The sequence below is a fragment of the Petromyzon marinus genome, chromosome 31, assembly GCF_048934315.1.
Source record: "Petromyzon marinus isolate PM22_M1 ecotype Great Lakes invasive population chromosome 31, UKy_Petmar_22M1.pri1.0, whole genome shotgun sequence".
Lineage (NCBI taxonomy): Eukaryota > Metazoa > Chordata > Hyperoartia > Petromyzontiformes > Petromyzontidae > Petromyzon > Petromyzon marinus.
In genome coordinates, this window is record NC_133697.1 from 9,944,647 (window position 1) to 9,961,092 (window position 16,446).

General features: G+C 43.6%; 1 protein-coding gene across 4 annotated transcripts; it reads left to right on the forward strand.

Moving 5' to 3' along the window:
- The first annotated feature begins 1,577 nt into the window (after positions 1-1,577).
- Positions 1,578-15,810, forward strand: RMDN3 (regulator of microtubule dynamics 3). 4 transcript variants are annotated; one of them, XM_076071066.1, is made up of 11 exons: positions 1,578-1,738; positions 2,914-4,810; positions 7,792-8,071; positions 8,712-8,811; positions 9,288-9,351; positions 10,273-10,348; positions 11,070-11,147; positions 11,674-11,772; positions 12,693-12,746; positions 13,012-13,092; positions 13,604-15,810. In XM_076071066.1, the coding sequence occupies exons 2-11, from the start codon at positions 4,302-4,304 to the stop codon at positions 13,655-13,657; spliced, it is 1,395 nt and encodes a 464-aa protein (XP_075927181.1). In that variant the 5' UTR covers positions 1,578-1,738; positions 2,914-4,301; the 3' UTR covers positions 13,658-15,810. The 4 variants fall into 4 exon arrangements, with proteins under 4 accessions (XP_075927181.1, XP_032819854.1, XP_032819855.1 ...); XM_032963963.2 differs by having other exon boundaries at positions 1,580-1,738; positions 8,712-8,814; positions 9,291-9,351; XM_032963964.2 differs by having other exon boundaries at positions 1,585-1,738; positions 4,525-4,810; positions 8,712-8,814; positions 9,291-9,351.
- The last annotated feature ends 636 nt before the right edge of the window (positions 15,811-16,446 follow it).

The window sequence follows — 16,446 nt, forward strand, 5'->3', positions numbered from 1 at the left end:
TGTGGGATACTGCGTCGACAATGGTGCACAATCAACATAACAACTCAACGCATTTATCAAGAACGCTACCCTAAGCGGAAAAACATGAAACGATATGACAAGCGACGTTTCGGGCAATGACACCTTTTTCATGAAGGATTTATCTGCTATGAACGGTCATTGTCAGTTAAAAGACCATTGCCCGAAGCGTCGCCTATTTTATACACGCACAAATATACTGTGTATTATATTCTTAGCTCTTTCGGTAAATTAATGCAAACCGACACACCTGATGACGACCGTTTGTGTTATGGTCGAAACGTCGTGAGAATTTTTATTGTTTAATATATATTGTATTATTTTATTGTTTCCCTTCAACGTGATTTTACCGAAAGAGCTAAGAATATGAATTACTGCAGTCAAGAAAGCTTTAAATCAAAATACTATGTATTCTTAAATACACGTGGTTGTTAACCTTTACTTCAGCTTTGCGCCCCTTTGGTTCTCAATGGTAAAAAAAATGTATAATGTTAATAAATACATGTTTAACAAAGTAGTTGTACTTACGTGCCCGTTCCTAATGTGTGTTCCGATGATTTACATTCTAAAAAAATATGGCATGTCTAGCACCCACAGGGGGTGCGTGCACCCCAGGTTAAAAACCACTGCTCTAAGGGAAGTGTAAATGTGTTGATATCGAAAAAGGGCCACAGTTTGCTTGCTTAATTCAACAATTGGTACTTGAAACTATTGGTCTGGAATGGCAATAAGTTAATGGACTTAAACATGTTGTTATTATTATGTATATGTGGAGACAGAACAGAGCAATAACTCATTAAATTTCCTTTTACAACTTTTTATATTATCAGCTTTAATCGGTAGGGGGGATGGGTCGGAGAGATGAAATTAGTTAATGTGCAGGTGCTGGATGGATAATTATTACATCGCAAGATCGTGAGAGGGTGGCAGAGGTTTTTGGTGAGGTCTTCATCCAGCAGTGGATTGACCATGGCTGATGAGGACCCCTGAAAAAACAATGGGCAGGACTCTCTGGCCTATGAGAAACCCAGTTCAGCAGCAGTTTAAGATGAACATTGTGCTACGAGACTCCGTTGGCAGTCGTGGATAAGCACAAATAGCAAACAAAAAATAAACAGATTTGCCAATAACATTACACGTAATTGTGAAGAAGATCCATTGATTCAAACGTCGCCTACCATACAGTATATATATTTTTTTAGTTTAAGACAATCGTCGGCATCCGCTGTGGATTCTTATTTTGTTAAGCGAGTGCTGCAGGTGAATTTAAATATCAATGGCTCAGCGCGAGTCATGTCCGGTGCGCATTTTCTCCACGCATTCGTGAGCGAGGCAAATAATGTCTCCAAACGCAAATTCCAGTTTAAAAGCAGTCTTACTGGCTCTCGGGAAATGTACATTTGTAAACGTGCAAGGTTTATTCATTACACAGAAACCGCCCCCACCACCCGCACTAAAGGAACGCCACCCATGGAGACCCCAAATGAGCTGGTGGTTTGGGAAACAATGTTGGTGTATTTATCCACCCGCAACGTGTGTCAGCTTTTAATCAAGGAGGTGGTGGAGGGGGTGGAGATTGTTTTCAATAACAATGGGCAGCACTCTCTGCCCGATTAAACGACCAAGTCACTGACCCAGTTTGTGTCGACATCGTCATTCTCGGTAGAACATCGATCCGCCCTTCTCAATTGAGAAAGACAACGAGCGCGCTTTCGACCAGGTATTTTATTTGTTGTTGTTGTGGTTCTTCTAAATATTGTGGTGTGGTGTGGAGTGTTGACTAAGAACCCGGCGGGTCGTACGACCTGAGTTCGAGTCCCCGCCACGGCTAACATCAGTGGTCAGTGGCATCCGATGAACAGGTCCTGGACTCGCGTGGTGTAGAAAAATGTTTACACAATCATCGACCGCGGCCGAAAAGGCGTAGTGAGGAGGCCCTCATCCAGCGGTGAATTGTCAAAAAGGATTGCGCGGTATATGATGTTGGGTTTTCTATCGCGCTGTGGTTCCATAGACATCTGGATGTGTGCAATATTTGATTCGGACGTCAAAACTAACCACTTAAATCTTGATTTCAATCTTTCGTGACTGCAGGATTCCATTTTCTTTGGGTCTTTCGGTAAAGTCACGTAGATCGGTTGAAAGAAAATAACAAAAAACTACGACGTTTCGATCGCAACACAAGCGATCGGGAGGATGGCGATCACGTGTGTTGTGATCGAAACGTCGTAGTTTTTTGCTCTTTTTTTTCAACCTATCTACGTGACTTTACCGAAAAACCCAAAGAATAACTAATCACTTGTTTGTTATCTGCAGGTAAACATGTTTCCGCAGTGCCCATAGGTCGATGGGCCGAACGCATTGTATTTGTACTGCATGTGGCTAGACGGATGTGTATTCATTTAAATGTTTCCCATTAACTACCGTATACCATTAATATAGGGTAGTTTTAGTTTTTATTTCCGTACAACGTGCGGCACTCTGTGAACGCTCGTTTTTACTGGCGACCCCGGTGTGTCAAATCCACATTGCCATGACGGGGGGCAGTCTCTCCACGGGACAACCAATGATGTCTTAATTCTCCACAACAACAGTATCCACATGTAACCACGGCTTCGGTTTCTCATACAATATTGTCCGGATCGCTGGTAGACCGGGGAGGTGTACGGTACGTGACTAGTGAGGCCACAGCCGTAGCGAAAGATATCCTGGATGTTGTGTGTCGGATGCGGAACAAATTTTCTGGCCGCTAACTCAACTGAAATTAAGTCCTGCAAGCAATCCCCAGAGTCGACAATCACCGCCATCATTTCAGCCACGGCTACACGATTGTTCGAAACAACTTGCGCACGAACAAAGGCCGTCTAATAATCGTTGTATTTGGTAACCCCACAGGTCGCAATATTGACAAGGGGAGTGTTTCTGACGGTTGGGTGCTCAAGCCTCTTAGACCTGTCCGTCCCTTTTGCTTGATTCATCATTGACTTTGGCAACACTCGGAAATTTTGATCGACGTTGAGCAAAGGGAGAACTTGGACAAAGGGCCTCTGACCACGCCGGCGCCATTCCTCACGGTGCAATGGATTCCACCATCCATCTCATCCCTGCATATATAAGCTGATCTCGTCTCTGCGTTGGGCGTCCTATCGGACCATAATTACAAGCTATTAATTAAACACTATTCACGCAATGTTCAGGAATTTGCATTCGTTAACTTGACACCATTCTACACATCGTTAAGCACTTTAAATGTATACAATTTTCATATTTTATCCATTCATCATCTGCAATAATCAGTCCACTTTTTGATGAAGGCCGTTACCACCCATCCGTCACCATCAGCTCAAGGTTTCTGCATGAAACAATGCAATATTGATTCATTGAGCGCGGTTGACTCATTCATCACGATTCATTCATTGAACAATATTCGTTCACACTTAATTCATTCAACAATAAAACACCGACCAATTCAGTACTCCGTATTCGCAAGATATGAATTCATATCTATTCACACATCACACCGTTCATTCAACTCTTCATATATTTAAAATATCTATTCATTAATTAATCAGTATTCACTAACTCAATATAGCATTCATTCAAGAGTATTAATTCAGCCGTACCGCTCATTTAACAATATGAAAATCCATTCGGCAATTAATGTCATGTGAGATTAAATAATAAAATCATCACTGATCTTACATTTTATTTTGGGTTGTATGCCACTTGGTGTAGTTTTTTTCCAAAAAACTATTATTGACCCTCCACCACCCGACAAGATTCTGACTTTTTGAAAAACACTATCAATATACTGTTGAATCATTATTCATTAATCATTATCATCAATCATTATTCATTCATCATTATTCATTCATCATTATTCATTCCTTGACACGATTCATTGATTCATCATTATTCATTCCTTGACACGATTCATTGAGCCACCACGTGTTGGATGTAAGGGGGGGTACCCCAAGGTCAGTCCCCCCGCCCTCCACCGTCAAGCTACACCCCTGCAGTATAATCCCTACCATCGACAAGCGCCAAGCACTTGCTGTGCTGCCGTTGATTGGTGCAGGCTAACACGTGCTTCTCACAAACCAATAACCGCGTCGATGCGGCGAGCCGTGCGCCAATGGGGGAGCCGCTTGGGGCGCCCGTGCAGAAGAGCGTTAGGGAATTGGAGACCACGTGTCCGAGGGCTTGAATTGAGTCGGGGCTCCTAAGACCACGTCTGCCGTCGCTCCGGAGTCACCGCTGCAGCAGCAAGCGAGAACGGCGCGATGATGTCGAGTCTGCAGACAGTCGGCGTCGTCGCCGCTAGCGGTAGCAGCGGCGGGCGGACGTCGCTGGCGCTCGCTTTCCTCGCGGGCGCAGGAGCCGTAACCGGTGCAGTAGGCCTAGGCCTCGGTCTCTCCTGGATCCGCCGCCGAGATCAGGGCGCCTTGGGTGGCGGCGTCCGCGATGACGCGACCGGGTTCTTCGCGATGTCTCCGGTCTCTGAAGCCGTCGCGGCTCTGCTGGAGCGGCAGGCCCAGATGGCCGAGCAGATCGTGACCGTGATGCGCGGTATGGAGGGGCTGAGGGAGGAGCTGAGCGCCCTGGTGCGCGAGGGACTCCCCGCAGCCGTGGAGGAGGTGAGGAGGAGAACCGAGAGCCTCGCGCCTCCCGGGGGTCCCTGGGGAGGCGGACGCAGACGCAGGGGCCTGCCTCGCAGGCGCAACTCCGACTCGGACGGATCCGACTCCATCTACTTCGGCGCCAGCAACGGCGGCGCCGAGAGCGAGGGCGGGTGAGCAGACGCGGTGGACGGCGCGGTGGTGGCTTCGGGTGGAGGATGCGTTGGATGGTGGAGGTGGTTGTGGTTGATGGTGCTTGCGGCGTTGGTTGGGATTGTTGTGGTTGTAGGTTATGAGGATGGTTAGTGGTTGGTGGTGATAATGTTGGACGTGGAGACGGTGATGACTGACCCGCTTGGTGAAGGCTGTGGTGGTTGCACCACAGTCGTACTTGATGGTTAATTCGGTCATGGCTTTGTTTACACTTGCGAATTTTGTTTTAATGCGTGTCATTTTTACGGTAAGCGTTTGTTTTGGTGATAGATTTAATGATATTGTGATGGTGGTGGTCACACTCGTGGTCGTAAAATCTTTATTATCTACACTCGGCAGAAATGGACGTGTGTAATTCATATCGTGGCTAAGGATCCGTACACCGAGTCCTAAACCACAACGTTTAAAATCAGTAAACATTTAAATATTACTTCATGCTCATAGTCTGCCCACGTACCATTTGTTGGACCATAAACTTATATATTTTTTTTATTTTTCAATTTGCAAAGTTTTTCAGTGAATTCAGTCAACGTTACGGAGACACATATCAATGCGGTTTTTTTTATCCTTGGACCAGAACACAAGATAACCTTTGATTCAAGGTTTGAGGGGGAAAAGGTTGCACACTGATAAGATAAGCTACATTTTAGAACCGTTAACCCTCTCTCCCTGTTGCATTCCAGAGAATGGCCTCATTTTTTGGCCTTTTAAAGTGGCCTAATTGTGTGTTATTGCCATGGCATTGCAACACAGTGATGCAATTGTGCTTTGCGTTCACGTGCAGAGTGATACTGCTCAAAAGGGGAACGTCGAATTGAATAAGAATCCTATTTTGATTTAAAGCTTTCGTGACTGCAGTAATTCATATTCTTAGCTCTTTCGGTAAAGTCACGTTGAAGGGAAACAATAAAATAATAAAATATATAAAACAATAAAAAATTCTCACGACGTTTCGACCATAACACAAACGGTCGTCATCAGGTGTGTCGGTTTTGCATTAATTTATTTATTTTCAAACGGTTTATTTATTTATAAAAACGTCAGCGCCACGCGCAGCGATTTGGCAGTTTATTTAGAAGGACGAGTCCATCTATGTTCTGAAAAGAGGAGGGGGGAGACGAAAAATTACACAATGGACAATACAGAGTATTCTTGAACTGGACCTTCGGTCGGATAACTGTTATTAGCAGGCATTGATAATGTATATATTTGATAAAACTGGCCTCTTCATGTCGTGGTTCCCATATAAACTCGGTAATCTTCGCCCATTATGATGGAACTGCATTATACAGTATTGTAGTTTGAATAAGCATGTGATCTTGAAAACACAATGGAAAGCACCGGGCATTACTAAAATACGTGCCCCTTGCAACTAGGTTATTAATGTCATTGCATCCCAACACTCAATTTAACCCATCATCTTCTTTGGTTCTTTCGGTAAAGTCACGTAGAATGAGAATAAAATAATAAAATAAAATAACACAATAAAATTCTCACGACGTTTCGGCCACAACACAAGTGGCCTTCTTCTGGTGAAAGGAACAAACCTGTCAGAACGACAGAGCTTCAATGAACGCTGTTAAGATTCGCAGCGTCTTTTAAGCTGGTTGAGAGAAGTGAGGCACCTTGACAAAGGGGTTTACATATCAAACATGAGAATTTAGCATTGAAATAGCTGAGGGATTAGCTTGTGACTGGTCACAGAAGTAGCTATGTTAAAGTCAAAGCCTACACATCCACAGAGGCACCTAGTACAAATCAAACATCAGAATTTAGCATTGAAATAGCTGAGGGATTAGCTTGTGACTGGTCACAGAAGTAGCTATGTTAAAGTCAAAGCCTACACATCCACAGAGGCACCTAGTACAAATCAAACAGGAGAATTTAGCATTGAAATAGCTGAGGGATTAGCTTGTGACTGGTCACAGAAATAGATGTTAAAGTCAAAGCCTACACATCCACAGAAGCACCTCGTACATGGACGCCAAAGGGGCTGCAACAACTCAACTATCATACAGTAAACCGATGTGAAAAAACCTAAGTCTAAAGTACATCAATATAATAAATGTACTCAATATAGTCTTCAATAAGCTGAGCTATTAACAGCAACTGGGTATACACTACACTATATAATGAATACCATATAGTAAACCAATAAAAACTAAAATATAAACTACCTCAACAATGTTATCAATAAACTATATATATTCTCCAAACAGGTGAGCTACCAACAATACGTCGTCATAAATCACAATTTTATTTTATTATTTTATTATCCTTCTACGTGACTTTACCGAAAGAACCAAAGAAGATGAATCCTTGCAGTCACGAAAGCTTTAAATCGAAATTTAACCCATCATCCAATGGAAAAAAACTGCCCCCACCATAGGAATGTGGAATTTCCACGGCTGGCTGAGGGCCAGCAATGGATGTAAGCGATGCCCAATGCGTATTTAAGCAGAGACGACGCACATAATCATTTTTGTTAAACATACATAGAATCAATGCTGGACGAAATAACTCCCTTATGCTGTGTCAGTCATGGGGGTTGTCTGACCATACTTGACTTTGGTTGGTGGAGGATGCCCAGGGCTGGTTAAGTTATCACTAACCATTGATATTAATCTGGTTTCATAACACTGAGCTAACCACCGTTCCACCACTCCTTAACATGCATTGGCATGTTAAAATGTCCATCACTACAGGATCAGGACCATAAGTGGAGGTGGTCGTTTGACTTTGAATGCACTGCACGGCCGCTCCACAATGATATTTGTAGGTTGATGGCATCGCTGCCGAATTCCCCATGGGTCTTCCACTTGCTCCTGCAGCACCTGCTCAGATTATTTTAATCAGGTCGCCCTTACCAGCGGAACAGTTAGACAGAAATAACTGAACGCAGCAAATTAAATAACGCGTCCTTCTCGTTTCCTGGTCGCAGCTACGCCACGGCAAGAGGCGACTCGGACGATGATGAAGACAACGAGAACTCTGTCGCCGCGCGATGCGTGACTCAGGCCTCCGAGGTGGGCGGCGAAGCAGTGAAGCAGGAGGTGGAAGAGGGAGTGAACGACGCTGAGGTTGAAGCTGTCGTTGTGCCACTGGACAGCACCGCAGATGAGGAGTTGATGCAGCTGCTCATGGAGGCCGACCGGTTGCACTCTGGCGACGCCAGCAGCCGAGAGGAGGGGTTCCGCATCCTGGATCAGCAGAGGGGCACGGTGTGTCCGTCTGTGTGTGTGCACCTACCAGGGAGCCTGGTGCAGTCGTTGTGGTGATATCACCGTTACTTATTGCGAATAGGGCCTGTGGTTTCTACAACGATGAGAGATATTAACAAACAGAACATGTGGCTAAAACACAGCAATGTAGCACAGTGGGAAGCACAGGTGGTGCATCCGCAAGTTTATCTCTTATTTAATCCATAACACATGAACTGTGAAGTCCGCACCTCCGATTAGCATTGTTGGCAATGTATGGTGCAAAATAATTTCAACATACGTATAAATACAAGTGTACTTTCACATGAATGAAGCTTGAAACTCGTGTTTAAATGCCCAGGTGCCATTGTAGAGAAGAGGTGTTTGTCTTTTTCAGTCGTGCATGTACACGTAGAACTCTTGTCAATCTGCTGCTGGATAAGGATCTCGCTGCACCCTGCGGTTCTTGGGAGCTATTTGACCTTGACTAACGATGCTGGTCCATATGGGTTGGCGAGATGGCTAAGCCATAGATGTGAGTGTTTATAAGTATTGTATAACAATGGACGTATCAGCACAATCCTCTGCTGCCATACCCACCACATGGTGTGACTAATTGAGAAGCGATGTTGAATTATCGGTTCCTCTACCGTCTCTGCAGTACAGCAACAGCGCAGAATTCCTATGGCGCCTCGTACGTGGGTACAGCGATTTGTTTGAGATGACCACGGACACGGAACAGAAGAAAATCTACGCCTATGCTGGTGAGCGTTCATCACTTGCCATAACACATTGCCTTGACACTACCATTTGGTCCCTGCACATCAGGCATTGTTATTATGGGACTTTAGAGATGTCATTGATGTCACTCCCCGCACGTTTTAATACATCGGTCACAGTAACATCACTACAGATTGATGAAGTAGCCATCTCACCGTGATTTAAAATCCTTTTTTTTGCTTATCATTAATGACGCTTCAACTCGTGCCAGACAATCTTGACACAAGCACATTCCCACTGCAAAGCCACTTCTGGATGAACGCCTCTCCATGCTGTCTGGTTTCTGGGGGATACCTGATCATACCTCACCGCGTTGGTCGATGAAGTTGGCGGAAAGCTACTGTTTTAAATGCTTGCGAGGACAACATGCATGTTGGAAAGCATCTCACAGTCCATGCATCATTGTGATTGTTGTAAAAAAAAGGCACTAACTCATGTCTGTTTCCTTGAAATGAACCAGGGAAGGAAGTGGCAGTAGAAAGTATCAAGGTCAATGAACAGAGTTCAAACTGCCACCAGTGGTGAGTGGCATTCGTTTGCCTATATATCGTTTCATATGTGATTGACGCTGCCTTGCAAAACATTTGCAGGTCGTCCAATACAATCGAACGTTACAAATCCAAAGCACGTTCTGAAGGCTCAATTGTAACTTTGTGGCCTAATGACAAGTGTGTGTGCGCGGCAGGTTTCAATACCTGCTTTTTATATAGATGACCTACACAACTGTGGTGGGGGCCATTGAGACCAGGAGTTTATTTTTGGAGACCAGGATTTACTTTCTATATCATTGCTTTTGCAGTACTCAAACAATGTGTTTACGCTAATGCTATTATTGTCTATTATCACACTTTGTTTTGTGTGGAGCATTGTATTTTCAACATGTGATATTACGATGAAAGTCGCAGTATAAAAAATAAGTTACTTTTAATTATTAAATCAAAGCTGACATATCCATTATTTAAGTCATGGATTATCGGTTCCATTACTCGACAATTGGGAAAAACAAGTCTCAACCCCTCGCCCCATTTGTGCCGCTGGACGGGAGGTGAGCGCAGGGGCTTGGTGACGTCTGCTTCATCGGCGGTGTCACATTGGGCGGCGTGCCTGTTTCGGCATTCTCTGCCTTTAGGAGGCAGGATGTCAGGGCGGCCGCCGTTTTGAAAGGAGTCCCGAGTAATTGATTGCAATTTTTAGTCTTATTAATCTCATCACGTAATCCTCCCAGCTTGAATCTACATGAGTACAAAAAAAAACAACAATTAAATGAAATTCAACAGATTATTAATCCATCTTGAAGTGCATTTAAAAAAAACACTTAATGTTTTAATAAGTAGGAGTAGTGTTATCACGCGACTTTTATTTTAATATTACTTTTTATCTTTAAAAAAAACGCTGTCAAATGCAAATTTGAGTTAATATTTCGCCCGGTATTCTCGTGTCAGGTATGCAGTCATGTGCGGATTTTTGGCCGACTATGAAACGACACAGAACAGGATCAAGAATGGATTTCTTTTCAAGGTAAATCCTGACTTTGGTAGGCTTTTTTATTTATAATATTCTGCTTTAGGCCCATTGTACTCACTTTAATAACAAGCACCTGTTTCTCTAACGGTGAGTGGAATCGACTTATCGTTCATTGATGCAGCATTGTTGTATGATATTTGAGCGCAATGTTGTTATCGTGTTTTATTTTATTATATTAAATTTTATATCATAGGAAGTGACGCGATCAGCTTGAGTGCAGATACTTGGTGGAATGTTACATTGCAGTATCGTGAGGGATGGCTATGGCTTGGGGAGGCCTTCGTCCAGCAGTGGCTAATAATAATAATGAAGCTACCATGGGGGTTGTTCAACTTCAGTGTTGAAGGCACGGCTTTAGCCGAATTTTTGTAATGAAGCTGGTTAAGTGTAAATTAGAGGTTTTAGGCCTCTTTGTTAGCATGTACACCATGGAATTGCCCTGAACAACAGTTGATTGTCCGAAGGACTTAAGGTGTACATGAATCAAAGTTAAATTGTAATTGTGGTGTTGTATTTTTTCAATGTTTGACCAGGCCATTGCCATACGAATGGAATTTCCCCCCCCCCCCCCCCCGCTGCTTCGGGGCTGCCGATAAGAGTTGAGCGCCGCCCTGTGGCTCGATTGAGCGGGGAGACGCTTGCTGAGTTGGTGAATACGAGCCATGCGGTGTGCGTGTTGTGTGGTAATGTGATTGTGTCTGTTGCCGTCTTACAGGAGCACATTGACCGCGCTATCGAGCTCAATCCCAGCGATCCGCTCAACTACTACCTCCTGGGACGCTGGTGCTACGGGGTAAAGACTTGCGCCTCACACTGCGCCGCATGGGTAGCCCTCACTGATTGATCCATGAGTCCAGATCATCTGAGTTTGATTCCTGGTAACAGCAAATGTCAGTGGCGAGTGATATTTGAACCAGTCCTGGGGCCCCCACCCCTGCACTGACCAGAGCGGTGAAGTACATCAAACAACTCCCATGAGCGACACGCCTGTGGGGGGGGGGGAGGGGCTTTCATTCAGCAGTGGATTGCCAATAGACTGCAAATTATCCTGGCCAGTCGCCATTAATTGCTAGTTGTGTAGCCAGCCAAATTAATTTTACAGGTCTTAGGTTGATGGTATTGTAAAGGTCAGTGCTAGGTTTAGCATTAGTTACATGTTAATTAGGCTTAACGCTAGAATACACTTTATGAGCAGCACTTCGTTTTATTTAGCATTGTATATGCTACCGATGTGCACACAGAACTGTATCTACCTACCACCTTTTCTCCCTTCCTAACCTCCGATCCCTCCTCTCTCCTCCATCATCCCACCTATCCAGGTGTCTCAGCTCACGTGGATCGAACGAAAGGTGGCAGCCACTCTGTTTGCGATTACCCCGATGGCGACCATCCAGGATGCACTCGCCAACTTTCTAAAGGTGACCGCTGCAGTGGTTGCTGGTGGTGGTAATTGCAATGGAGAGCGATAGTGTGAAGTGGTTAGCGCACTGCACTGCCAGCCCGATTGCCGCTCACAGCCAACATCAGTGATGGATATCTGAACTGGTCCCGGGCCTACCCTAGGTGGACTCAGCCTTAAATTAATACCTGGTGTGATGTGTAAAGCCTCACCAATGGAGGGACAAAGGCGGCCGGGCATAGTGCTGGCCACAACCACCCCTTCTTACGCCAAGCCAGGCCTCCATAGGTGCTCACTAACAACACTTGCCCCAACAGTCTGCCCAAATGCTACATTGGGAATCTTTGTCTTTTGTGGTATTGTGAGATGAGAGCCTTGTGATTTTCACACTTTCCAACGAAGGTTGAAAGTGTTTACATAGGAGCGCTATCATTCCAGCATTTGTCTTATTTGAAACAGCGGGAGGCACGTTTATGCTCCTAAAGATTAACCATTGTGAACCACGCTTAAGTATGAAGTTGTTTTTGCTTTTCGGGACTTCCCATAGAGAACTGGACAAATTCATAAAACGGCCGCCTTTAAACTTAGATACATAAAAAACAGTGCTAAAAGTATTCGCCTTTGGCGGCCGAGGTGCGTGCACCCTCCCCGGCAGAGCCGCTATCCGATGCCTGTGATTTCATCAAGGCCTACATGCGTACTTCTCCCTGCGCACCTGGCACAAGCACTTCTGAGCACAAACACACGTTGGAAAGTAACTGAATCCATGTCTATGCATCATTTTTCTGGTTTTCGATTGTATCGTCCTATATATTTACTACATTGCCTTCATTTCTGGGTAGCTACTTGGCAAAGGTTTAATGGGCAGATGTTTCAAATTGATGAATTAATTATAAATACATAATTTTATGATATGCAACATTGTTTTTGTTTTTTCAGACAGAAGAATTGAAGCCAAAGTTTTCCAAAGCCAATCAGGTGTTCATAGCCAAGGTAAGCACCTTGATGCTCCAGAGAACGAGTCTTCACACTTGGTTATGTCATTGCTGGGTGAAATAGGTTATTCAAATTGTGGTTCTACAAATTTTGCTTATTGAAGTTACCTTTTCCACAATCAAGAAACCTCTGCATTTATTTAAATCACAGGTTGTCAAAATGTTCCTGCAAACAATGACTTGTGCTATATTAATCTTCATTGAGCGTTGCTGAGCCAAGTGCTGGAAATTCCACACCGCAGTGGTGACCGTGTGTGTTGCAGTGCTATGATCAACTGGGAGACAGCGGCAATACTTTGAAGTGGCTCAGCTGTGCCTCTCTCATGGATAACGGCACCGCCGAGGTCAGCCATCCGTCGTGTTCTGCGTCTCACACCACTTGCAATCACCTGCCTGTAGAATGTTGTCTTGCTGCTTGTGAATGGGTTTAATCTGTCACAATTGTTGAGCACATGCCCTAAGGCCCAGATTGCCAAGTAGCCAGAAACAGGCAGCGCTACTGAAGGCACAGTAGATATTCTTTGGGTCTTTCGGTAAAGCCACGTAGATAGAAAAAAAAACTAAAAATAATAACAATATCACAGATGAGCGTGAATACATTTCTTAAATTCGGCAAGGTTATAAGAACACGGGAAAATAAATTATGCGAGGGAATTCTAAATTCCATTGGTACAAAGAAGCAGCAATAGCAGTGTCTTGACTTGCAGTGTGGTGGTTGAAATGTGTGTCGTTGTTAAAAGTGTTTAATAATTCGTTTTGAAATGAGAAATGTTCACATGTTTAACTCGGTGTCTCTCTTCTCTCATGTTGTGCTTGCTCTGCGGCCCAAACCCCCGTTGCCCATGAATTCAATAGGACGAAGAGGCAACTCGTGATTTGGAGGAGATGATGAAAAACTTTCGTGTTTGAATGTCAGAAAATACGGATTCGAGCCACAATACTGGAACCACAGCAGGACAGACGGTGTACGGATCTATTTCAAAGCGATTTTTCAAGTCTGTCCACTTTAGCACAATTATGTATGCATATTCTTAGCTGCAATAGTTGCCCGTAAACGAATTTTATATATTTTAAGAACACAGATCTTTGTAAGGATTTTAATCACACCTATGTTTTCAAGGTGGTTTTTGAGCCGATGTGTGTTGTTTTAATGCGATTGTGTTTAAAGGTGCTGAGATAAAACCTTTATAGCAGTAACTTTTGGCGTTTGTTCATGGTAGTATCAGTCTGATAAATGTCCAGACAAAAAAAAAACACTTCAACCTCTTATGTGACACATTGGATTTTATTCAGACTTCATATTTCACCAGGAATTGGTGTGAAAGGTGTGGCCGATGCACTGTACTGTGAAGGCGGATTGCCCGTGCAATAACTGCCACTTGTGTAGTCTTTTAACGAAGTTTGTATTTATATACAATAGTTGGCGTGGACACTGTTGTTTGCAATGGGCCAAAAATAACAGAGTGCGTAATGGTGGCGAGTGAACATATTTAACCATTCCACAGTTTATTCCTAATTTGCGCAGAGTGCTGGTGAATATTCACATTCCTGATTTAAAGGAAAAGGTATGGCGGGGTAGGGTTTGTGAGCCATTCTCAAGTAAAACATTGAGAATCCCAAGCTTTTGCTTAAACTGGTCAAAGATCAATGTAATTGGCCAAAGGGTAACGCATGCATTTGTCACACTTCCAAACGAGGGTTGAACCTGTTTCTCCTAACTCGGTCCATTCGTAATGGTAGAGAGCCTGGACACTGGCAAGCATGGTCTCATATGAAATAAACTTTCGTTTCAAGTTGTGCTATGATGTTGTACCTACCCTGTTGAAAACTAGTCAATGATCAAAGGGTTGAAAAACTCGGGATGCCTAAAACCAGAGCAAAAATATACTATTTACAATATGCAAATTAATTGCTGTTGTAAATATACAAACGGCTACCCTTTGCATACTTCCGAAGGCAAACAAACGTTGGAAAGTGTCACAGTCCATGCGAATGCACAAATTGTATTCTATTACATTGCACAATCCATCTACAGGACTGCGAGTCTCAAAAGTGCCGTAGCCTACTCTTTTCGGATTGTTTATTTCATACATGGGTTGCTATATTAACATATCCTAATATTTGTTTGGTTTGCTACACCTGCATTTGCAGTGTGGATTTTTGTTGTGACATTTCAGTTTAAAATGACGTGGAAATGGCATCACAATCGGCAATTGTATCGGGCTACTTTTTGTGCAGGGTTGGCCATGTTAACGTTGAGTGTTTTGCGGCTTTTTCGGTAAATTATTGCTGCCTCGGTAATTTGTGAGACCCCTTTCACAAAATACTTTGCTTTTATTTTAATCCGTCGCATCGTGAAATATTTTATTGCAGTTTACGCGAGGAGAGTGCTTGTGCATTTCTTTCCCTTGTGTGTGTGTGTTGCCGTTTCTTCGTTACACACGTGCAGGTTTAGTTGTGCAAAAGCCGCATGACTGTGTGATGGAACATTGCGCAAAGGATTTTATGCTTGAATAAGTGATACAAATAGTACGTATGCAGACCTGCCTCGTTATAAATATTGATACCCATTTTTGATTACAGTTAAGTATTCACATTATGTTTCACTATGATTATGACCTGGAATGCGCCAGATCTAAAAAGCTAAGCTGGGGTTGAGATTGGATCGTGCTTGGATTGGTGAGGGCAGTGGTCTCCACCTTCACTGATAACCATGGTCATTTTTCGTTAATTCACCGACGCAATCCACACACCGTGGGGAAGGCCCTTATCCAGCAGTGGATTGACAGAAGGGCTGTACATGTACATATTTTATAAATGTTTGCCTTATGATATGACACTGGTTACGTGCAAAGCATAAAATAGTTTAATTCTGAATCTTAAGTGAATATGGCAGCTAAACTGGTGAACTAAACTGGTGGACTAAACTGATTTATTATTTTGTTGGCTGCTGTCATTCGTCACTTGATTCCTATTTTAAAGCAATCACAGTCCTTGTGAAGAGCTGACACTAAAGAGCCACCCCGAATTCTTACATTGCTAAATAAAGCCATTGCATAATGTTTACGTCTGTACTTTATCTTTATTGTGAGAAGAAACTTGCCTGTATTCTGGCGTGTCGTGCTTTTTGGGGGAAATGCATTTGACACAGTATATCTTGTGAACGGCCTTGGTTTGAGCGATTTATTTCCCTTTTGTTTGATTTGCTATCCTAAAAAATGACGTATGCATAGCCTAAACACTGCATGGAACGTCGAATGATTGGCTTTCTTGTGCACCTCCTTAATAAGCTTGTGTCTATGGTGCAGCTCTACATAAGCCATCGTCGTCAATGCACTGCTAATGGAAGTCCTCCCATTGCCGTTAAAGGCGCTGCGGTGGTGATATGTTAGCTACCTCTCCTGTTATAAGAGAGGTCGTGAGTTGGATCCTGACGCCTGTATTTGGTGTTCGCATGGTCTCCCCGTGGCCGCGTGGATTTTTCTCCAGGTGCTCCGATTTTCCCCCTCCACATTTAGAATCAACATGTGTTTTAGAGTATTGGGCTGCAATACATTACCACAATACGCCACTTCGTTGGGCTATAATTTGTGGCCAGGTCGCTTATGAAAACGCTTTATAGCTCAGTGGGCCTTACCGGGTAAAATAAATAAAAAACTTTAATAGCTTTTAATAGCCATCTCACGGTCCTGTGATGC

Bases quoted from the DNA above. Each gene is read 5' to 3' on its own strand.
- RMDN3 (XM_076071066.1), top strand. From the start codon at position 4,302: ATGATGTCGAGTCTGCAGACAGTCGGCGTCGTCGCCGCTAGCGGTAGC. The intron at 8,812-9,287 runs CTGGTGAGCGTT...CTTGAAATGAAC, and splicing joins GAAGAAAATCTACGCCTATG to CAGGGAAGGAAGTGGCAGTA. The intron at 9,352-10,272 runs GTGAGTGGCATT...TTCTCGTGTCAG, and splicing joins AGTTCAAACTGCCACCAGTG to GTATGCAGTCATGTGCGGAT.